Genomic DNA, 24,013 nt, shown 5'->3' on the forward strand with positions numbered 1-24,013 from the left:
AGGAGGAAGGGTGGGATATAAATTTAATAAATAAATAATAATTTATAATGATGATGATGATAATAATGTGCTTTTTTGGTGCCATTACTCGCTGATACAGAATACGGCCCCCCCCCTTTTTTTTTTGCTGCTTGTGGCAACTATTTTATGCTGGTGCACACAGCACTTTTATCAAGTTATGAGTGCTAGGGTGCCTGCCAAATCTATGCTGAAAGAGTGTTCCACAGCATGGAACTGGTGACAATAAATGTCCAACGTTTAGGTGAGGCCTGCTGGGACTCTGCAAGCATGCGGGAGACGGGTGGGGAACCTATCAGCACTTCTCCGGATGAATTCAGTGAACAAGCTGGGATAGAAGGGCTCAGGCAGTCCCTAAGATACCCTGGACCCTAGTTGTCCAGGGCTTTGCATATCAACACAACAGCCTTGAACCTGAGCCGGTACGTGCAAGCATCCGCAGCCATACTTGCAGCATAATCCCATCCATGTTTACTCAGAAGTGGGTCCCATTGGGGGTTCAGTCCTGGGTAAATGTGCATCAGATTGCAGCCTTAGGGTTTGTTGCAGACGCAGCAGCTAATATGCATTGTGGGTAGAAACACCTAGCTCTATGAACACTAAGCAGCCTTCCGCTTGCTCTACTGGCATACATTACAAGGAACAGATTTAAGCCACATTGAAGGATGCTCGCTTTGCTAGAAACACAGAATGTAGGAGTTTCTTGCAGATGAAATTGTTTCATTAGCTCCAAAGGCAACTTGCCGCCCCCCAAAGCGAGAGCCAGTGTGGTGCCTGCAGCTTTGCTCTCCGTCTCTTTTGTAACGCTAATTACTTTTGCAGCCAAGCCGGCCTAATTAACGAATTTGTTACAATATGCCATTGCTGTTTCATCAAGCCGCCATCATGCCTCCATCGGCTGTACCAATGCATTCCTCTTCCAGCCAGACATGAGGAACACTTGCACCCAAAAAAACTGAAAACAAAGATACATTCTGAAATCTACTCAGCAAGCAGCTGGCTCAGGTTCTCCTAAAGGGCGGCACTGAGATAATGATCAAGTTTGAGAAAATAAGAATATTACATACCACTTGAAAGAGTCATGGCTTCACCCAAAGAATCCTGGGAACTGTCATTTGTGAAGTGATACTGGGAGTTGTTAGGAGACCCTTTGTTCTCCTCACAGAGCTACAATTCTCAGAGTTCCCTGGGAAGAGGGATTGATTGTTAAACCACTCAACCAATGGACAGATGTGTCCATCCCTAGATCCTGCTAATGTTTATATCGCTATGTTGTTTTATGGTTTTTTTAAAAATGTAGCTTAATGTTACTTATAAGCCACCTTTGAAGAATGTGCATCGTGAAAGGTGGGATACAAATAATATTAGCTACCGGGCCAAGTTCAAGGTTCTGGTTTTCGGGTACAAAGCCCTAGATAGCTTGGGACCAGGATACTTGAAAGATCGTTTTACGTCTTACACTGTATATACCCAGCCGATCACTGCGCTCTGTAGGTGAGGGCCTCCTGCAGATACCGTCTTATCAGGAGGTCAGTTCCACACAACATAGGAAGCAGGCCTTTAGTGTGGTGGCACCTACCCTTTGGAATTCCCTCCCCTTAAATATTGGACAGGCGCCATCTCTGTTATAGTATCTTTTTGGCGTCTACTGAAGACCTTCCTCTTTTAACAAGCACACTGAGTAGAGACCTTATCCTAGTCTGTGTTGGAATTGTTTTTAAAGATTAAAAAAAATAGATTTTTAAAAAAGATATTTTAATATATTTTTAAAGAGGTTTTGCTTTAATATATTGCAAAGTTTGTTTTTAAGATGTTTTAGATTTCTTTTCTTGCTCCTTCTGGGAGGAAGGGCAGGATATAATAATAATAATAATAATAATGCTGAAGCATATTAGATAAGGTTTGTGCTGACAATGGGGGTGGGGGTGCGGGGCCTGTGGCCCTTCAGATATTTGTTGGATTATAATTCCTCTCCATCTGATGGGATTTGGAGTCCAGCACCATCTGGAGGGCCACAGATAGACCCTAACCCTGACCTATAGACTCATATTTAAAATGGTCTCTGCCCTGCATACCTCAATGGGAGGAGCAGAGAGCTTGAGGATGGCTGCAAAGGCCTTCAGATTAGCCTGGCTTTTGGCACACAGAGAGCAGAGCTCTTATGGAAACATTACGGAACCAGCACAAGCAATATTCTACCTAGCTGCTCAGTAAAAACTGTATGTGTTCCTGCCTTTTAGTCTCTTGAACAAATATCACAAAGACAGCAGGGTGAGCAAGTATCACCCGAACACAGATTGTAAAGTGCCGTTCAAATTGGATTGTATTAGAAGCAGCCAATACATTACACAACTTTTTACTGAAATGCATTGGGCTGCTCACTTTTATTTTGGTGTTGTTTGCAATTGCTTGCTCAGGCCTCTGCCTGCAACATTTTTTGCATGCATATCCTGCCTTTCCTTCAAGATGCCTAGGGTGACATGGATTAGCATTCCAACCCCACCCCTATCTTATCATCACAACAATCCTATGAGAAAGGTTAGGCTGAGAGATAGTGGCTGGCCTAGGGTCATCCAGTGAACTTCACGGGTGAGTAGGGATCCGAATCTATGTCTCTTCAGTGCTGTCCCAATACTCTAAACCACTGTGTCACATTGCCTCTTGTTATTTTTGTAACCACTTCTGGCTATTGGTGCTGTTGGCGCTGCTGGAGAACAGCAATCTTTAAATGACCACCTTACAAGTCAGGTTCAAGCTGAAACTGGCAGCAGAACAAGCAACCTGTACTGTGTTTTTTTGAATTGTGCAGGGTTGTTTTTGTTTTTAAATCACCGCTGTCAGTGCCAACACTAGCATAAAAATCTGTGGTTTTTTTTTACTGCAATGGAATGATAAAAAAAGGATGTGGAAATAGATATATGTGCTTATTTCAATGTAAACACCATCTTAGCCAGGTGGTTGACTGGTAAAAAGGCTTCAAAATTAAAGCACCGCAGTTCATCACCTATACCAGCTGTAATCGCATTTGTGGCCTTAAAAAAGATACAACCAACCATTTGGATCTGAAGGCTATACAGAAAGGTTTAGAAGACACAAATTGTTAGAAAGCAGGCCCTGGATTTATATTTCAAACAGGAGGTAGGGTTAAAGTGTTTCTGCAGTGACGACACGAGCGACGTGCCATTCTAGCCTTTGTGTTCATGGACCCCACTATGAACATTAATCGCAAAATGTAACAAAAGCGCAGATAGGCTACACAAAAAACCCCAACAACAATCCAGAAATATCACACACTTTCCATTCATTTACCCCATAACAAAACAGCTGCTAATCTCCTCCTACTACAGCAGTGCGGAGAGCAAGTAGTTAATTTTAACACGGCCGAGGGCGGGGGGAAGGGAGGCAAGCCCCTGAATGCTGTTTATCCTCCTTGACAATGGCTTGCAACCCCCTCCTCAATCCTCTCGCAGCCTGTCAAAGACAAATGCACCCCACATACTCGCATGCATCTATCCATCCAAGCTGGCCAGGACTGGGCCCATCCCCCCACAACAAGAGGCAGGCTCCAACCACATCACACATTTGTATTCTCTCTGGATCCTTTTGACGACCAAAAATGCACTTACTGTTTATAAGGGAAAACCATTCCTCAGCTTATCAATCCAAAGCTGCAGGGATAGCATCCGAATGAACCGAGAATTTGGGGAAGAGGAAACGGCTCCTCCATGGATGCCCTGTTTAACATCACTGCCTTAACATCTCTGAGAGAGAGAGAGAGAGAGAGAGAGAGAGAGAGAGAGAGAGAGAGAGAGAGAGAGAGAGAGGCAGACCTTTCCCTTCCTCTTCGTCTAAGCCCCTAAGCAGAGCCCGTGCACATAAGCACGCTCGCTCAAAAACGCTGCATAACAGTGAATGCCACCTTCATCCTTTGCTCCACATTTGGACCTGTCTATGCCCTCAAAAGCTTGAAACCCACGTAAGGAAGACAATTCTGGCACTCCAGAAAACAGGTAAACATCTTGAGGATTTGCTGAGATTGAGTGATGGAGATATCACTCACATATATACACACCCACCCACACACCCATACATCACAGGTTTCAAAACAGGCAGAGAAAAAACAGACAATCAAATTGCATAGTGCTCAGCTGAAGACTGAAACATTTCTCTGTCGATTCTTGACATATCCATCTATTCTGCATGTCCACTCATGCTCTCAATATAGACCTGTGATGCAAGAACATGTCAACCCGTTGATGGCGAGTTGCGGTCTACACAGATTTGCAGATAGCTGATCAGCGACACCCCCCCCCTGCAAAGGAAATATTGGAAGCTCACTTTAAGCTATGGATTGTTCCCTTGTAGTCACGTCCTTACCTGCCCCATACCTGATGTCACATATGCTGTCAGGTATGGGGCAGGTGGACATAGTTTGGGGAAAATGGCCATGAAGGCCAAATTGGGACCCATGCCAGGCCCAATTACTCTCATGGGCTGGAGATTCCCCACCCCTGTCATTAAATTTGACAGCATTCCCAACACCACTCCTTGCTTTCTCCAAAGAATTGTGGCTTTTTTGTGGGGGGTACTCATCTGTCTTAATTGTTCAACATGCATTCCCAACCAATTTACTTAAAAAGCCTTGTACTTGAAGGTATTCAAATAGCACTATTGCCACTATTACATCATCTGTTTCTCATCTGATCAAATGACCGGACCTGGCTGCCATCCATCCAATCTACAAATTTGTCCATTCCTGCTTGCTGCCATTTAACACACTTTGCTTATTATGCTATTTTTGTTTATTAAACTGAGTATCAAACAAAACAGAGGCAAGCAGGGATCTTGGGGAACACAGAATCATAGAATCACAGAATCAGGGCCAGCTTCAGGCATAACTGGGCCCTTGGGCACTAGCCTGCCCTGGGCCCCAGCACCTGTCCGCACATCCTGCCAACCTCTCCTGTCGCCTCATGTGAATGCCGTGCGTGCTGTGTGTACATGCCTGCCATCAACCAAGATGGCGGTGTGGGCTTCCTTAATGGGCTGATGCCCCTGCCGCCATTTTGGCTAATGGCATGCATGCATGCTATGCTACTTGCGCCCATTCCTGCCATCAACCAAGAGGGCGGCAGGGGCATTAGCCCCTTAGGGAAGCCTCCGCCGCCATCTTGGTTGATGGTAGGTATGGCGCACAGCATTCACAGCAACAGGAGACGTAGGTGGGGCGTGCGTGCATGTTTATTGAAGCTTGCGCAGCCTGTATAGGGGGGATGCCTCTGTGAGACCTTCAGCAGGGCTGGGAGTCGATGCTGCCGTAGATCATGGAACGGGAGCACTACCCTCCCACCCTAAGGAAGGGCTCTCGGCCAGGACCCAACCTGGCCGCCCTCTGGTGCTGGCCCTGCACAGAGTAGTAGAGTTGGAAGTGCTCTGTAGGGCCATCGAGTCCAACCCTCTGCTCAGTGCAGGAATCCAGCTTAAAGCATATCCGAATGCCTCCAGTGCTGGAGAGCCCACTACCTTCCTAGGGAATCGGTTTCATTGTTGCACCGTTCCAACAGTTATGAATTTCTTTATTAGAAGGTTTTCCAGTTTTGATCACAAACAAAGCAGAAATATGCTAACAGAAAGATACTGACTATCAAACAAGATATGTAACATTGACAACTAAAATATTTGGCACATAAGCTCTATAGTATAAGCTGTAAAATTCTGAAAAGGCATAACACTATAAGGGTCCCCCTGTGTATGGGGAGCGATATGGAATACTTAATCCAGGGCAGAAGTTCCCAAATTGGTCCATGGACCCACCAGTGGTCTGCAAGCTTCATTCAAGTGGCCAGCGGCACATCCGCATTAAACATTCATATTGATTTGTAATTTTACTTTTAATGCTTCTTGTATTTCTTATTTTGTATTTTATCGTATTAGTTTGAATTCTATGGAATGCAAATTGTTATACAATAAAATACAAGAAACAAAAGAAGCAATAAAATACATTTAAAAATCATACAGCATCTAGCACAGCACATTACAATTGCTGCAACAGGCAAATAATGTTCTTATGTTCTTTTTCCCTTACTTTTCAGAACAAACATATGCCTCTAAGGAAGGATCAATCTGCAATGAGCTTTTACTTGCAGAATGAAACCAGTTTCTTAAGGATTAGTTTTTTGGGGGGGAAATATGCAATAGAACTAGATTGTGTGTGGACAATGCAGAAAAAACAAGTAGTCTCTATTGATTCTAGAATAAAATGTCATGTGCATACATCCTCAGGCTTAGTTCTTGGCCTCCTGGTTCACCACTCAAGTGCTGCCTAACTCAAGAGGACGTGCATTTCTGTCCACAGAAATCCAATTCTGTCTACAGAAATCCAAAAGGGAACTGTTGGTTATAACCCCTTTTCATCTAGCATACCACCACAAAGCCCCCCACTCCCACCCCAAAGAATCCCAAACCTTGCCAGGTGAAGCAGCCTTTCGAAAGCACTGCAGAAATTCATTTGCATTTATCACAATTAAAAGAGAACAGATGTCTGCATGTTATTATTTTGATGGTGGTGTTTGTTCTCCGGATATGCAGACTTCCCAGAGCCCTAACGGGTTAGATGCACACCTTACTCCAGCTGCATATTTTCAGAAACAAAGCCTCTGTGAGTGGCATAAGCCAAGCATGTATAGGCACAATGGAAGCGCCAAAAGGCCCCATGCAACTGGTGCCATATGGCAAAGCTGAGCTTGTCTCCATGAACTATGAGAAGCCTTTAGTCACTTAATTTACCCATCTGTCTCAGTCCGTTTATTGGTTTAAGGTGAAGCAGGTTGATTACTGCAGTGGTGTGTTGACAACAGCTTTCAGCTTAGTTGTGCTGCCACCAAAATGTTTCCAAGATATGTTTATGTCTAAAATTTAGTTATGGCACAACACATGGAACCTGACTGATCATCTGGCATTAACTGACAAGTCTGCTAATAATATATTACAAGGGTCTGAAATCTGGCAAACAGGTCAATATTCATGCGCAATTTTTGACAATCTAAAATTTGTCAAGCTTCCAAAAACTCACACGTGCATACATACCCATGAACACAGCTGGCCTTTGACACCTGAGATGTGTTTTTTCAGGACCTATCCTATTCCTGGGACTGATGTTTGTTTTAACTGTTTTTAATTTGAATTTTAAACTGTTGTATCCTGTCCTGTGCCCTGCTGGTGAATGGCGGGTAATAAATTAAATAATAATAATAATAACATTAACCACAGAACAACATAGACAACAATAACAACAGGCACTTAGATGTGAAGGTTAGTATTCAGTTGTGTACCTCCAAAACGTGGGGAAATAGATACCTACATTCATGCAGTTCATCTGGGGTTGTCAGTAGATACACATCAACATTCAACATTATTTGGACATTGATTATAGCAAATAATGGCTTAGGGTGGTATCCAGTGTAGTGCTAAGTGAATGTTCTGTCTATGCAAGGATTTCTGCTTGCGCAACGACATGTTATGTCTCTCATCCCCACCGTGTGCCCCCTAAATCTGTTCTAGAGGTTCCCCCGCCCCTCCGATTTGGGGAGGGTGCAAGGCATGTGCAGGGTGAGAAGAGCGGGGAAAGACCTGTTGCCCAAGCAGAAATCCTTATGCTGATGGGACACGTTAGTTGAATATGGCCCTTAGGCTGCAGCCCATGGGTAACCTGACTGATGACCATGATGGCTGGGGCCTATGGGAACTGTAGTCCAGCAGCATCTGGTGAGATGCAGGTTACCCACCCCTGCTACACCCACTTGCCTGAGAATAAACCCCAATGAACCCAGTGTGACTTTCTTCTGAGTAAACATACATAAGACTGAACTGTTAGATCCAAAGTACCATGAATGGAAAGAGAAAATGCATTAATGATGTTCTGTGAAGTCTTGCACAAGTGCTAGCAGAAGGCTTCTCACAACACATCACCAGAATATATTGGGGTGGGTGGGTTTCATCATAGTATCAAGAACACAGTAATGAGGAATATACAGACTATAGCAGGGAAACTTTAATGAGCCATAAAGAGGATATTATTACAAATATTTTTAAAAGCTTGTGTAAAGTCTTGTGCAAATGGAAGGCAAACACATTTTACTGCACCTTAGATATGCTTCCCCAGTGTCTTTTTAAAAAGATAAATGTTCTTCCTTTGTTGTTGTTGTTATGTACCTCCAAGTCGACTACAACTTATGGCGACCCTATGAATCAGCGACCTCCAAGAGCTTCTGTCGTGAACCGCCCTGTTCAGATCTTGTAAGTTCAGGTCTGTGGCTTCCTTTATGGAATCAATCCATCTCTTGTTTGGCCTTCCTCTCTTTCTACTCCCTTCTGTTTTCCCCAGCATTGTTATCTTTTCTAATGAATCATGTCTTCTCATTATGTGTCCAAAGTATGATAACCTCAGTTTCATCATACGATTCTTTAGGCAGACAACATGTTTCATATCTACCTATCCAAATACTGAAAATAGCCATCTCATGCTGAGTTCTCTCTTGTCTCCCCATAACTTTCAGGCAGATGACGCCACATTTTCTTGCACTTTCTCCAGCCAATGAAGTACTTCAGAGGCAGATAAATGCATGATGCTATGATTCATGCTGCAGGTTAATCTGCCTAAATGTTACAGTGACAGGGCTGAGACCTCAACATGGTGCTTCCATTTATGCCAGAGGCTCCATGTCAAGCATCCTTTGTCCAATTTCAAATTCAGTCTAAAACATCTCATAACAAATACACAGACAATTTCAGGATTCATACTGCAGTCCAGATATCTGAATCCTGCCACATAAACTGAGGGCCAGTTCACTCATGATGTAGAGGCAAACCCAGCGCCAGTTAAGTCTGGGAAAGATATCTGCCTGAAACCCTGGAGAGCCACTGTCAATCAGGGTAGGCCAGGAGTTGCAAAACTGTGGTCCATGGACCACCAATGGTCTGCAAGATTCATTTGGGCGGCCCACGATATGTCTGTGGATTTGTGATTGAAGATGGGAGACAGCACATCCATTGCATTCAATATTCATATTGATTTTTAACTGTATTTTCATTGCTTTTTCTATTCCTTATATTTTATTGTACAGTAGGGCCCCGCTTCTCGGTGCCCCGCTTTTCGGCATTCCGCTAATACGGCACCAGCGGGGCGATCAGCTGGAGGGGGGGCTGGAGCTCCCCGCTCTCCAGCTGATCTCCTCCTCTTCTGGCGCGATCAGACTCCCGCGCTTGATCTGATCACGCCGGAGGAGGGGAAGATCAGCTGTAGCGTGCAACAGCTGATCTTCTCCTCCTCTGGCGCGATCAGCGGGTTAGGTTCCAGACCCTTGCACGCTACAGGTGATCCGCTTTTTGGCGGGGTTCTGGAACCTAACGTGCCGTATGAGTGGGGTCCTACTGTATTACATATTTTAATACAACAAGATACAATATAAGAAATAAAAGAAGCAATGAAAATACAATTAGAAATCATACTGCATTTAGAACAGCGCATTGCAGTTGCTGCACAACAGGCAAAAAAATCACTAGGTGGTCCGCCAAGACCCTCAGCAATTTTCAAGAGGCTCATGGGGACAAAAGTTTGGGAACCACAGGTGTGGACAATACTGGGAGAAACTGGCCAACAGTCTGACTTAGTATAAGTTGCCTATATTCATACGTTTGCCCTAGAATATATGCTTAACATGCTGTCATGTTGATGCTGTCAACCAGCCGGTCACAGCTCTCCGATGAGGGCACCTGTGTGCGACACAGGTTTACAAACCACATATCTATTGCACTCACACCTTACATTTCATATAAACACCTAACACAAGCGGCGTATGAAGCATCTTGAAAACTTTACTGCTGTTTCTGCACAACTACGTCCTGCTCCCAATCCTAACCAATCTAACAAAGCTCAGCTGTTTATTTCCTTACCGTCCTCCAATGACATCAAAAAGATGCTGCCAGCGATCATTGATTTTGTTGAGTTTCTCGTCTATTTCGGCCGCTCTGCTCTTGTTGCTGGCCTTGATCAGCTGGTCACCCATTTGCTTTAGATGAACTAGTTTGTTTTCACTAAACAGGTTGATTTCCTCCATGCAGTCCTAGCCAAAAATATGAATTGCAAGTGTTATCACACCAAGAAGAGATTTCCGCATGGGAAAAAGTTGTAATGGACAGTGTGGTGGGGCGCGGTTGCACAGCTGGCAGTCGGTTACGTCGCCGCTGCCTACCTGCAGGCATAGTGAGAGGGGCAAAGCAGCAGTGAGGTCTATGTGGTGCAGAAGCACTGGCAGGAGGGGCAGATTAGCTGTGCTGGTATGTTTGCATGCCAGCCTTGCCCCTCTACCTCCCAGCAGAGAGCAGTGAAGTGACCAACCAGAGGTCAAGTGAGCAACAGCACCCCATCACATCATCCACTAATTAAAGCCACTGGCGTGCTGGTGAGCGTTAGGAAAAAGTGGGTAGGCTTGATAGGATGTTAAGACAGACTGTTAAGAAAGGAGGAATAGAATTCTGTCTCTATCTGCAGCAAAAGTGCGATTAATAGAACCATGGTTGTTTACATTAAAATAAAGACCAGGCTCCTCTCATTTCATCTCCAAACATCAGCCAAAGGACAGAGACTGAACTGGGGGCATATTTCTTTTCCATCTGTAGAGCCGAGGGGGAGAGCATCTGCTTTGCATGTAGAAGGTCCCAGGGTCAATCCCCAACATCTCCAGATAGGGCTGGGAATATCCCTTGTCTGAAATCCTGGAGAGCCACTGCCAATCAGTGTAGATAACAATGAACTAGATGGACTAAGGCTCTGATTCTGTATAACGGAACTTCATAGCAAAGTAAAATGCCAGCTCTTTGCAGGGAGGGCTGTAGCTCAGCAGTAGAACATCTGCTTTGCATGCAGAAGGTCTCAGGCTCAATCCCTTATGTCTCCAGGCAGGGCTGAAACACTGCTTGAAACCCCGGAGAGCTGCTGCCAGTCAGTGCTGAAAATACTGAGCATGATGGACCAATGGTCTGACACAGAACAAGGCAGCTTCCTTTGTTCCTACATTGTTGTTCAACAATCAATCGCACTTCACAGGGAACTCTGGGAACTGTAGCTCTGTGAAGGGACTAGGGGTCTCCTATCAACTTTTGGCACTTTTAACAAACTACAGTTCCTAGGATTCTTGTTTAAAGTGGTATGATACTGCTTTAAGCATATAGTGCAGATGGGGCCTACATCATTTGCTGGATTGTGATGCAAGTGACCAGGGGAACAGGTGGGGGAGTTTGCAAAACGTTGCATACCTTCTGCAACTTGTCTATCATGTCTTCAATGCTGACATCAGCTGACTGAAGGACTTTGCTTTCCATCTGCACCAGCCAAGCGCAAAGCTCTTTATTCTTTTCATTGAACACAATCCAGGCATTGAGCCGGTCCTCTATCTCTTGCTTGCGCAGAGAAACCTACGGAAGAAGATATACATGACAGCTGTCTTTGTTATATATCCCAGGAGGCCGTCAAAGCTTGCTGCTATATTTCAAGACTAAGGGTATGCATCTGTTTTCTTTCAACAACCGATGGTGTCAACAGGCTTGGCTACAAAAAATAGCATTCTCAAAAAATTAATTCTTTCACTTTGTAGGAAAATTTTGTTTTCCCATTGACAGAAAGGCAATCACAATGTTGTCAACACTGGGTGGTCCAGAAAACACATTATCTCACAATAAGCACAAGTCCTTTTAGTTGCCAAGGTAGGGCAACTAAATACCTTCACATTAACAAAATATGAAACTTGAACACACAATTTATGAAATGTTGAATACACATAATGGTAATGTTCACCCAAAAAGCTGAACCACAGTTTAGCATGATGTTCATGAATCTTGCATTCCCCGTCCCCCTCTGGTGCAGTTTGTTGTCCATTTGTTTTTTTTTTTTCAATAATTTTTATTCAGATTTTCATAAAACATACAAGACAAAATCATAAAACATTCAAAGACAAAAAACAAAATCAAAAATAGTTAAACAAAAAGAAAAAAAGAAAAAAAAAAACAAAAATAAAAAATAAAGAGTAAAATATTGACTTCCCATTTGTCAAAGATCAAATCAGTTATAAGTCTATAATATATAACAATCCTGTCTCTTAAGTCATATTATAAAATCACTTTCCTCCAGTAGTTATCTTACTTAATCATCAAATCTCATAAACATTACTTTATTCTTTCCACAAAAAGTCAAAGAGAGGTTTCAATTCTTTAAGAAATATATCTATCAATTTTTTTTTCCAGATAAGCATATCGATTAATCCATCTCATTACTAATTATGATAATCTTATTGTCATAACCATAGTCAAAATAAACATTTCAATTAATCCATCACATCAGAATCTGTTAGGTTCAATAATTTCAGTAGCCATTGTTCTATTATCTCTATTAGTTCCATTTTCCATCTTCCATCTTCAGTAGTCTTGTTAAGTCCAGTAATTTCAATATCCAATCTTCCATTATCAGTATTCCATAATAATCTTGCTGTCAAAGCCATAGTCATATAGTAAGAGTCTGATGGGAATTACCTCTATCCCAAATATTTTCTTGCCATCCATTCTGAATAGGTTGCTGAAATACTGCTGTAAAATCATATCTCTGTTCTTTTTTTCAAAATACACTGGGTCATCTCTTAAAAGTTTTTCCATTGTCACATGGCTGCAGTTAATTCCATAGATTTTCTCTATATTGGGCTCCATCACATCATTCCAGTCCAGAAGATTATCCATGCCATTGATAACTTTATCTCTAGAATCTTCATTCATTTCTTCAGAGATAACATTGAGTTCCAAACAATAGATTTTATTTCTAAAGTCCATAGACTCCAAATCTTGTTCCTGTTCCACGTTGGTTCCAATCTCCGGGATCTCCTCTCTCACAGGGACCCCTATTCCAGTCTCCAGGGTCTCCTCTCTCACAGGGACCCCTGTTCCAATCTCCGGGGTCTCCTCTCTCACAGGGACCCCTTCCAGGGTCACCTCTCTCACAGGGACCCTTATATCTTTAATCTCCTGCTTCATTTTACTCAATTCAATTTTCGTTATCTCAATCTCATCCATTATTTTCTGAAACATAGTTATTTCCAGATTTTCAGCCACTTTCTTAATTGCCATTTTAAAAGAAAAATATAGGAAAACCACTTCTTATTTCAGCAACAATTGGGTTAATACTCCAAACTTGGTGACATCACAGTATAAACAGAGCAGACAGCCTTATCTCTCCAATAGTTAAGTAAACAAAATGCAGTTCCCAGGATCGAAACAATTAATGGCAATCGTCAAGAAACAGATTCGTCAAAATAAAATAGACCAAAAAGAGAGTAGTCTCAAAACAGTATAATATTTTTCAAAATAAAAATCTGGAATAGAAATCCCTCTTCTGTGTATATCTTTAGAATGCAAATCCAGGACAGCTTTTTGCAACAAAAACAGAGATAAGCTATTAATTAGTGCGTAGCAGAGAGAAGTTACGGCTCCCCAGTGAGATGTCAAAAACTGATCAATCTGGCAAATCTCTTTTAAACAGCAACAATTTAAGTCAAGTAAAAGAAAAATATAGAAAGAAGGGTGCTTGCCTGTTAGTGCGTTCTCTCTTAGAAGATAAGATGAACGTTCGCTTTAACAGATAGAGCTTGCTGTTAAAAATCCGTCCCACCTTCGTCGGCTGGACCTCGTCCCATAAATTAATGAGATCTGGTCGTCCCAACAAAAATAGGCTTTGAGGTTAATCTCTTCGTTTCTCCCTACCCGGGAGAAGTTTAATCAGTCAAAAAAAAAAGAAAAAACTGACTGATATATCTGAATAAGCTTCTTTTGAGGCAGGAGCCCGTCTCAAAAGCAGGCACAGGCTAAGTCACCCTTCCCGGAAGTCCCAGTTTGTTGTCCATTTGGAAGCTCAAACCATAGTTTGAGTTCTAAAGTATGATTACCACAAGCTATAGTTTGCCCTGATGTCTAAACTGAGCCTGTGACCTGGTCTGCACATAATGCTAAAACTTGGTTTAGTGTTACATCCATGAACCTCAACTTCATATGCTTTCCCTTACCCCTTTCCTTCTTCAGGATGTTGGCAGCTTTCACTTCCATTATCAACTAACCACAGCTCCTTTTTATATCTGAACCTGATAAACTGTGGTTAGGGTTAACTATGGTTTATTGAAACAAGCCACCTTCAAACTGTTGTTTTTTTTAAATAAACCAGTGGGTGCTGGGAAGCATACAACACCCAGTATGTGACATATTGGAATATGTTGTGACAACAGTCTTCCCTTAAGACAGTGGTTCTCAACCTTTTTTGCTCCATTCCCCCCTTTCACCATTGTTCAGAATATAATTCCCTCCTTCCCAAGATAGTCTCTCATAGCGTGTTGATGTTTCTCGAGTGATGGTGGTGTTTCTCGTGAGAGAAAAAATTCTTAGTTTATATTATAACAGAATTTCTTGGAGCACTTTCTGGTCTTTAAATAATTTAATTTTGCAAATGAAAATAATGCTGCATGTTCAAGAATCGATTTTAATCTGTGACATTCAATAAACTTTACTGAAGTTATACCAAATGTAGCAGAGTAAAGTGAGGAGAAGAGGATACACACCTGCCATTTTCAGCAGTAGCTGCATGTTGTAGGTAATGTGCATTTCCATCCTCTTAAGCATTCATTAAGTTGACTGTGGAGTGTTTATGTGCTCCAATATATATTCCACCATATTGTGATAGTGGCTTTAGCCCTGCCTGTGCTAAATCCCTGACCTCCTGGTATTTCCCTCTGACCACTACATCTGCTCCATTTGTTTTGCTACCTCTTCCAGCAGGAGCATCTGGCTGGTGAATTTTGTGGTTCACCCCGGCAGCTGCACCACTGTGCTTTAAAATGCTTACAGAGGCTGGGGCTTTTTCATAAATTGTTTTCAAACAATATGCTTCTGCTGGACACTCTGGCTTAGTCTGATCACTCAGAAAGTAAGTGGGGCATCCTAATTGCCAGCTTTCGCACCTAAAACATTTAATGAACTAAATATTTTCAACTTATTTGCCAAATTAGCTTGAGACTTGTTTCTGATGAAGTGTTTGCTGGAAGGAATTTTCATTTCCAGGACAGCCAGGAACCTTGATTCAAGAGAATCACCTACATTTGAGGCCAAGACCTAGGTTCCAGTCTCTGCTATGGACTGCTTATTTGCCTTTGGAGAAATCATTATGTCTCAGGTCTGAGACCCCAGTTTGTACAATGGGAATAATTCCAGTAGACTGGAATAAAAATGTCTTTAAGGCTTTCCAAAATGTCAGTAGAGAGGGGACCATATGAATCTCTTTGGGGAGGGCATCCCAGAGATACAGGGTTACCATAGGTCTTGTCTCTGGCTCCAGTGGAGCATGAGAAGCATTGTAATGCATGTAGGGATGTGTATACTGATGCACACTTGCTCTCTTTTTGGATAGGGAGAATTGTATTTAAAGAAAAGGCCTAACTGTTTAGACATTATTTTGCCCTCATCAGAAGGTCCCAGGGAGAGCCACAACAATATAAAATACAATATTAAAAACAGTGTAAAACAATTACATTCAAAACTAGAGAGGGTCTTAATAATATACATCGCAAGTGTCGAAGGTGAGCTTGAAGAGGTGCATCTTTAGTATATGCCAAAAATTGTACAGTAGTTCCTAGATGCACCTCTGTGGGGAGGGAATTCGACAACTAAGGGGCCACCACAGAGAATGCCCTTTCCTGGGCTGCCACTATCCCCTGTGCTTCTGAGGGAAATGAAACTACCAAGAGGGCCCTCTCTGCTGATCTCAACAAATGTTTCATTCCTGGGCAAGGTCCTGGAACAAGTGGTTGCAGGCCAGCTCCAGACACTCTTGGATGAGACCGATTATCTGGATCCATTTCAATCGGGTTTCAGGCCTGGTTTTGGCACGGAAACAGCCTTGGTCACCCTGTATGATGACCTTTGTTGGGAGAGAGACAGGGGGAGTGTGACTCTGTTGATTCTCCTTTATCTCTCAGCGGCTTTCGATACCATCAACCACAGTATCCTTCTGGGGAGACTGGCTGAGTTGGGAGTGGGAGGGACTGCATTGCAGTGGTTCCACTCCTACTTGGCAGGTCGCCTCCAGAAGGTGGTGCTTGGGGAACATTACTCGGCACCCTGGACTCTCCAGTATGGGGTTCCGCAGGGATCAGTTCTGTCCCCCATGCTGTTCAACATCTACATGAAACCGTTGGGTGTGGTCATCCGGAGCTTTGGAGTGCGTTGCCATCAGTATGCTGATGACATGCAGCTCTATTTCTCCTTTTCATCTTCTTCAGATGAGGCTGTCAATGTGCTGAACCGGTGCCTGGCTGCAACAATGGACTGGATGAAGGCTAATAAACTGAGGCTCAATCCAGACAAGATTGAGATGCTGCTAGTGGGTGGTTCTTCTGACCGGATGGTGGATGTCCAACCTGTCCTGGATGGGGTTGCACTCCCCCTGAAGGAGCAGGTTCGTAGCTTGGGGGTTCTCCTACAACCATCTCTGTCATTTGAGGCTCAGGTAGCCTCAGTGGCAAGGAGTGCCTTCTACCAACTGCGGTTGGTGGCCCAACTACGTTCCTATCTGGACAGGGATAACCTGGCTTCAGTTGCCCATGCTCTGGTAACCTCCAAATTAGATTACTGCAATGCACTCTACGTGGGGCTGCCTTTGAAGACGGTTCGGAAACTGCAGCTTGTGCAAAATGCAGTGGCCAGATTGGTAACAGGGACCAGACAGTCCGAACATATAAGACCGATTCTGGCCCGCTTGTATTGGCTGCCTGTATGTTTCCGAGCTCAATTCAAGGTGCTGGGTTTGACCTATAAAGCCTTACATGGCTTGGGACCACAATACCTGATGGAACGCCTCTCCTGATATGAACCCACCCGTACACTACGTTCAAGATCAAAGGCCCTCTTCTGGGTGCCTACTCCAAGGGAAGCTCGGAGGGTGGCAACAAGGGAGAGGGCCTTCTCAGTGGTGGTCCCCAAATTATGGAATGATTTGCCTGACGAGGTGCGCCTAGCGCCAACACTGTTATCTTTTCGGTGTTAGGTCAAGACTTTCCTCTTCTCCCAGGCATTTTTGCATGTGTTTTAAATTGTTTTTATATTGTTTTAAATTTTAAAATTGTGTTTTAAATTGTTTTTAAAATATGTGTTTTAAATTGTATATTTGTTTTAATGTTTTTGATTGCTGTAAACTGCCCAGAGAGCTTTGGCTATGGGGCAGTATACAAGTGCAATAAATAAATAAATAAACAACCAAAAGGGTCTGTAGGAAAGGAGTTTTTTCAGATATTTGAGGCCAAAGTCATTTAGGGATTTAAACACTAACGTGAGCACCTTGACCTAGGCCCAAAAACAAACTGGCAACCGATGCAGCTGTTTATTACAAAAATTGGTAATCTGGCTCTCAAGGACGAGGGTCCAAGAACTTATTTGTTGCAGTTTTAGACAAGCTCTTCAATAAACTGGTATAAAGGAGTGGCTGAAAAACTGTACACCAGGAAGTCTCCAGTTTGAATCTTGCTTCTGCTTTGAACTCATTAGGTAGCCTCTGAGCCTCAAACCCTCTCCCTGCAAAATGGGGATAATAATAGTAATAATATATATTTCTCATCTCCTTTAGAAGAGCTTTGTAAGGATTATAACAATACAACAAATAGGAAGCACTTTCAACACATGAAAGCGCTGTATTTATTTATGTGTGTATTTTATTTTGAAAATGCATATACTGCTTAATTATGAACCCTAAGCAGTGTACAAAAAAGGTCAATACAGTGAAAATAAAAATAAGTTAAAATTAAAAAAACAAAATTCAGTTTAAAGTGCCTGCTGGGATAAAAAAAGTCTATACTGAATATTTGAAGTCTGTACTGTGCTCCTTTTGGGAGGAACGGTGGGATATAAATTTAAATAATAATAATAATAATAATAATAATAATAATAATAATAATAATAATAATAATAATAATAATAATATAATTTATGTGTCGCCTATCTGGCCAATGGCCACTCTAGGCGACGTACAAATCAGTTGCAGTAAATGCAGCACAATAAAATACACATAAAATACAATATAACAAGGAAACTATAAATAGGAATGATAACAGTTCAGAGTAATAGGCAGTTAGTCCTGAAAATTAACCCTCCCCGGAAGTCCCGAAGGCCTGTCTGAAAAGCCAGGTCTTCAAGGCTTTGCGGAATACATTCAGGGAAGGGGCATGCCGAAGATCGTACGGGAGGGAGTTCCAGAGAGTGGGGGCCGCCACTGAAAATGCCCTCTCTCTAGTCCCCACCAACCTAGCTGTTTTAGTTGGTGGGACTGAGAGAAGGCCCTGAGTGGCTGATCTTGTCGGGCGGCATAATTGGTGACGCTGGAGGCGCTCCATCAGGTAAACTGGTCCGAAACCGTGTAGGGATTTAAAGGTTAGTACCAACACCTTGAATTGAGCCCGGAAAATAACTGGAAGCCAGTGTAGATCGAATAACACTGGAGTGATGTGTTCCCGGCGGCGACAATTTGTAAGTAGTCGAGCCGCAGCATTTTGTATAAGTTGTAATTTCCGGACAGTTTTCAAGGGTAACCCCACGTAGAGCGCATTGCAGTAGTCTAAACGAGAGGTGACCAGGGCATGTACTACCAGTGGGAGCTGATGAACAGGGAGGTAGGGTTGCAGCCTACGAATGAGGTGTAATTGATACCAGGCTGCCCGGCTCACTGCCGAAATCTGAGCCTCCATGGACAGCCTGGAATCAAGAACAACCCCAAGGCTGTGGACCTGGTCCTTTAGGGGCAATTTTACCCCATTGAACATCAGGTCAACATCTCCCAACCTTCCCTTGTCTCCCACAAGCAGCACCTCAGTCTTATCGGGATTCAACTTCAACCTGTTCCTTCCCATCCATCCACTCACGGATTCCAGGCACTTGGACATGGTCTCCACAGCCAACTCTGGCGAAGATTTAAACGATAGAGCTGAGTGTCATACGCATATTGGTGACACTGCAGCCCAAATCTCCTAACGATTGTCCCCAGCGGCTTCATATAGATATTAAATAGCATGGGAGAGAGGATAGAGCCCTGTGGCACACCACAATTGAGAGGCCAAGGGTCTGAAACCTCCTCCCCCAATGCTACCTGTTGATGCCTATCGGAGAGAAAGGAATGGAACCACCGTAATACAGTGCCTCCTATTCCCAATCCCTCCAGGCGATGTAAAAGGATACTGTGGTCAACAGTATCAAAAGCTGCTGAAAGATTGAGGAGGACAAGAAAGGTGAATTCTCCCCTATCTAATGCCCTCCTCATATCATCAACCAGAGCGACCAAGGCTGTTTCAGTTCCATGTCCAGTCCTGAAACCCGATTGGTATGGATCCAAATAATCCGATTCATCCAAGTGTGTCGACAGCTGATTAGCCACCACTCGCTCAATGGCCTTGCCCAAGAATGGTAAATTCGAAATTGGGCGAAAGTTATTCAAAACTATAGTGAATATCTATTATTCACTGTTGCTTGCCCTGATACAGTATCTTCCCACAAAAGTCGCACCTTTTTACTCTAGCCTATGACACCTGAGATGTATATTTTTAGGACCCGCCCTATTTTTTGCGATGCTTTGATTTTAGGTTGCTTTAATTGTTTTAAATGATGTATTTTAAAACTGTTGTAATCTGCTGTGGGACCTCTGGGTGAAGGTAGGGTGGTAAAAACAACAATAACAACAAATACAAAAAAGGCAGTGTGTGTGTGTGTGTGTATAGTAATTGTTATTAACAAAACAGAGGTTTTTATTGTAATGCCAAAACGTTTCGGCTTCTGCCTTCATCAGCTGCTAACATACAAATGCTGCTACCAAGGTGGCAGTCATAGAGCACTGAGGATGGAATGCTCAGAGGGGCTTCATTTGCAGAAGCTGAGTGATGCTGGTACTGTCCTCCAGGTTCAGGCCACGTGGTGCCAATGTGTCCAGACAGTATATCCAGAAGTTCTCCCTTTCAGTCAATGCTGCTGCATCTGTTGGCATCTCTATAGCTGTTATACGTAACTCCAACAGTGTTAAAATGTTTTGCGACTGGTTGCTCCTCTTTTTTTGTCAAGATTACTCTCTGGACACTTTGGCACCACATGGCCTTAACCTGGAAGACAGTACCACCACTACTTAGTTTCTGCAAATGAAGCCCCTCTGAGCATTCCATCCTCAAAGCTCTATAACTGCCACCTTGGTAACAGCATTTGTATGTTAGCAGCTGATGAAGGCAAAAGCTGAAACGTTTTGGCATTATAATAAAAACCTCTTTGTTAATCACAATAATAATAATAATAATAAATTTAATTTATGTGTCGCCTATCTAGCCAGTGGCCACTCTAGGCGACGTACATACAATAAATATAGCAAAATACAATACAAAAAATACAGTGTAATAGTATAAATTATAAAACAAACAATACATAATAGGAGGCATGTAAACAAAAAATATTAAGCCTCCCCAGAAATCCCAAAAGCCTGTTGAAACAGCCAGGTCTTTAAGGCCTTGCGGAACATATTCAGGGAAGAGATGTGCCGAAGATCTTGTGGGAGGGAGTTCCAGAGGGTGGGGGCCGCCACTGAAAAGGCCCTCTCTCTAGTACCCGCCAATCTAGCTGCTTTGGTTGGCGGGACTGAGAGAAGGCCTTGTGTGGCCGATCTTGTTAGGCGGCATGATTGGTGGCGTTGTAGGCGCTCCTTTAGATAAACTGGGCCGAGACCGTATAGGGATTTAAAGGTTAATACCAACACCTTGAATTGGGCCCGGAAAACAACTGGAAGCCAGTGTAGATCGAACAACACTTGCGTGATGTGGTCCTGGCGACGACTGTTTGTGAGTAGTCGAGCCGCCGCATTTTGTATAAGTTGTAGTTTCCGGACCGTTTTCAAGGGTAACCCCACATAGAGCGCATTACAGTAATCTAATCGAGAGGTGACCAGGGCATGCACTACCAGTGGGAGCTGATGAACAGGAAGGTAGGGTTGCAGCCTACGTACAAGGTGTAGTTGATACCATTACGCATATATCTATTTTAGGTGATTAACGGAATCCTTATAGGGATCCAGAGCAAGCTTGGGTGAAGTTCTGTTTGTTGTTTTTAATATTGTCTCCTTCTCTATATATATATACTGTTTCCTCTTCCCCAATACTCTAGTCCAGCATCTGCCATCCTGGTGCTCTCTGGTTTTTTTGGATTACGGCTCTCATCAGCCCCAGCTACCATGGCCATGCTGACTGGAGCTGATGGGAGTTGTAGTGCAAAACATCTGGAGGTCATCAAGTTGGGGAAGGCTGAACTCGAGCACTCACTCCTTCACGTGCTTTTAATAAACACTAAAAGTAGCAATAGCGTCCTTGGGTCATGTTTCACCTGAAACAAGAGGCTAGAACGATCTTATTGCCAGAAATACACGTTACTAATCCAGTGACAGCGGCATACTCCTGTGGATGGAGCAGTGAAACTGTGGGATTTGGTCCCACAACAAGCAGTGTTGGCCATCAACCTGGATGGCTTTAGAAGAGGATTAGACAAATTCATGGAGTATCAATGGCTACTAGCTCCAGGAGCAGAAGCGGTACGCCCTTGAATGCCAGTTGCTGGGAGACACAACTGGGGGAGTGTTGTGGTGCTCAAGTTCTCCTTTCGGGCCTCCCAGTGGCACACCTGGTTGGCCTCTGTGAGAACAGGATGCTGGACTAGATGGGCCATTGGCCTGATCCAGCAGGGCTCTTCTTATGTTCTTCACAAAAATGAGGGGATTGGTAAAAAGAAAGCTGAAAAACAAAGTCCAGAGGGTCACATCACTTGAAAATGCTTGGAAGTTGTTTAAAAACACTATATTAGAAGCTCAACTGGAGTGCATACCGCAGACCAGAAAAGGTACCGCCAGGGCCAAGAAGATGCCAGCATGGTTAACGAGCAAAGTCAAGGAAGCTCTTAGAGGCAAAAAGTCTTCCTTCAAAAAATGGAAGTCTTGTCCAAATGAAGAAAATAAAAAAGAACACAAACTCTGGCAAAAGAAATGCAAGAAGACAATAAGGGATGCTAAAAAAGAATTTGAGGAGCACATTGCTAAGAACATAAAAACCAACAACAAAAAATTCTATAAATACATTCAAAGCAGGAGACCATCTAGGGAGACAATTGGACCCTTGGATGATAAGGGAGTCAAAGGTGTACTAAAGAACGATAAGGAGATTGCAGAGAAGCTAAATGAATTCTTTGCATCAGTCTTCACAGTGGAAGATATAGGGCAGATCCCTGAACCGGAACTAACATTTGCAGGAAGGGATTCTGAGGAACTGAGACAAATAGTGGTAACGAGAGAGGAAGTTCTAAGCTTAATGGACAATATAAAAACTGACAAATCACCGGGCCTGGATGGCATCCACCCGAGAGTTCTCAAAGAACTCAAAGGTGAAATTGCTGATCTGCTAACTAAAATATGTAACTTGTCCCTCAGGTCCTCCTCCGTGCCTGAGGACTGGAAAGTGGCAAATGTAACGCCAATCTTCAAAAAGGGATCCAGAGGGGATCCCGGAAATTACAGGCCAGTTAGCTTAACTTCTGTCCCTGGAAAACTGGTAGAAAGTATTATTAAAGCTAGATTAACTAAGCACATAGAAGAACAAGCCTTGCTGAAGCAGAGCCAGCATGGCTTCTGCAAGGGAAAGTCCTGTCTCAGTAACCTATTAGAATTCTTTGAGAGTGTCAACAAGCATATAGATAGAGGTGATCCAGTGGACATAGTGTACTTAGACTTTCAAAAAGCGTTTGACAAGGTACCTCACCAAAGGCTTCTGAGGAAGCTTAGCAGTCATGGAATAAGAGGAGAGGTCCTCTTGTGGATAAGAAATTGGTTAAGAAGCAGAAAGCAGAGAGTAGGAATAAACGGACAGTTCTCCCAATGGAGGGCTGTAGAAAGTGGAGTCCCTCAAGGATCGGTATTGGGACCTGTACTTTTCAACTTGTTCATTAATGACCTAGAATTAGGAGTGAGCAGTGAAGTGGCCAAGTTTGCTGATGACACTAAATTGTTCAGGGTTGTTAAAACAAAAAGGGATTGCGAACAGCTCCAAAAAGACCTCTCCACACTGAGTGAATGGGCAGAAACATGGCAAATGCAATTCAATATCAACAAGTGTAAAATTATGCATATTGGAGCAAAAAATCTTAATTTCACATATACGCTCATGGGGTCTGAACTGGCGGTGACCGACCAGGAGAGAGACCTCGGGGTTGTAGTGGACAGCACGATGAAAATGTCGACCCAGTGTGCGGCAGCTGTGAAAAAGGCAAATTCCATGCTAGCGATAATTAGGAAAGGTATTGAAAATAAAACAGCCGATATCATAATGCCGTTGTATAAATCTATGGTGCGGCCGCATTTGGAATACTGTGTACAGTTCTGGTCGCCTCATCTCAAAAAGGATATTATAGAGTTGGAAAAGGTTCAGAAGAGGGCAACCAGAATGATCAAGGGGATGGAGCGACTCCCTTATGAGGAAAGGTTGCAGCATTTGGGGCTTTTTAGTTTAGAGAAAAGGCGGGTCAGAGGAGACATGATAGAAGTGTATAAAATTATGCATGGCATTGAGAAAGTGGATAGACAAAAGTTCTTCTCCCTCTCTCATAATACTAGAACTCGTGGACATTCAAAGAAGCTGAATGTTGGAAGATTCAGGACAGACAAAAGGAAGTACTTCTTTACTCAGCGCATAGTTAAACTATGGAATTTGCTCCCACAAGATGCAGTAATGGCCACCAGCTTGGACGGCTTTAAAAGAAGATTAGACAAATTCATGGAGGACAGGGCTATCAATGGCTACTAGCCATGATGGCTGTGCTCTGCCACCCTAGTCAGAGGCAGCATGCTTCTGAAAACCAGTTG

The 24,013-nt window shown here is 43.2% G+C and overlaps 1 protein-coding gene across 5 annotated transcripts in view; it reads right to left on the reverse strand.

Annotated features, from left to right (window-relative positions):
- The window catches only part of SYNE2 (spectrin repeat containing nuclear envelope protein 2), a 373,624-nt gene that overhangs the window by 32,275 nt on the left and 317,336 nt on the right, over positions 1 to 24,013 (reverse strand). For all 5 annotated transcript variants that reach the window (XM_061612375.1, XM_061612372.1, XM_061612374.1 and 2 more), the window contains 2 exons: positions 11,332 to 11,490; positions 9,970 to 10,139 (listed from right to left, as the gene is read on the reverse strand). In XM_061612375.1, coding sequence (XP_061468359.1) covers positions 9,970 to 10,139; positions 11,332 to 11,490 — 329 coding nt within the window. The remainder of the gene's footprint in view (positions 1 to 9,969; positions 10,140 to 11,331; positions 11,491 to 24,013) is intronic.

Source organism: Rhineura floridana, chromosome 2 (genome assembly GCF_030035675.1).
Source record: "Rhineura floridana isolate rRhiFlo1 chromosome 2, rRhiFlo1.hap2, whole genome shotgun sequence".
Taxonomy (NCBI): domain Eukaryota; kingdom Metazoa; phylum Chordata; class Lepidosauria; order Squamata; family Rhineuridae; genus Rhineura; species Rhineura floridana.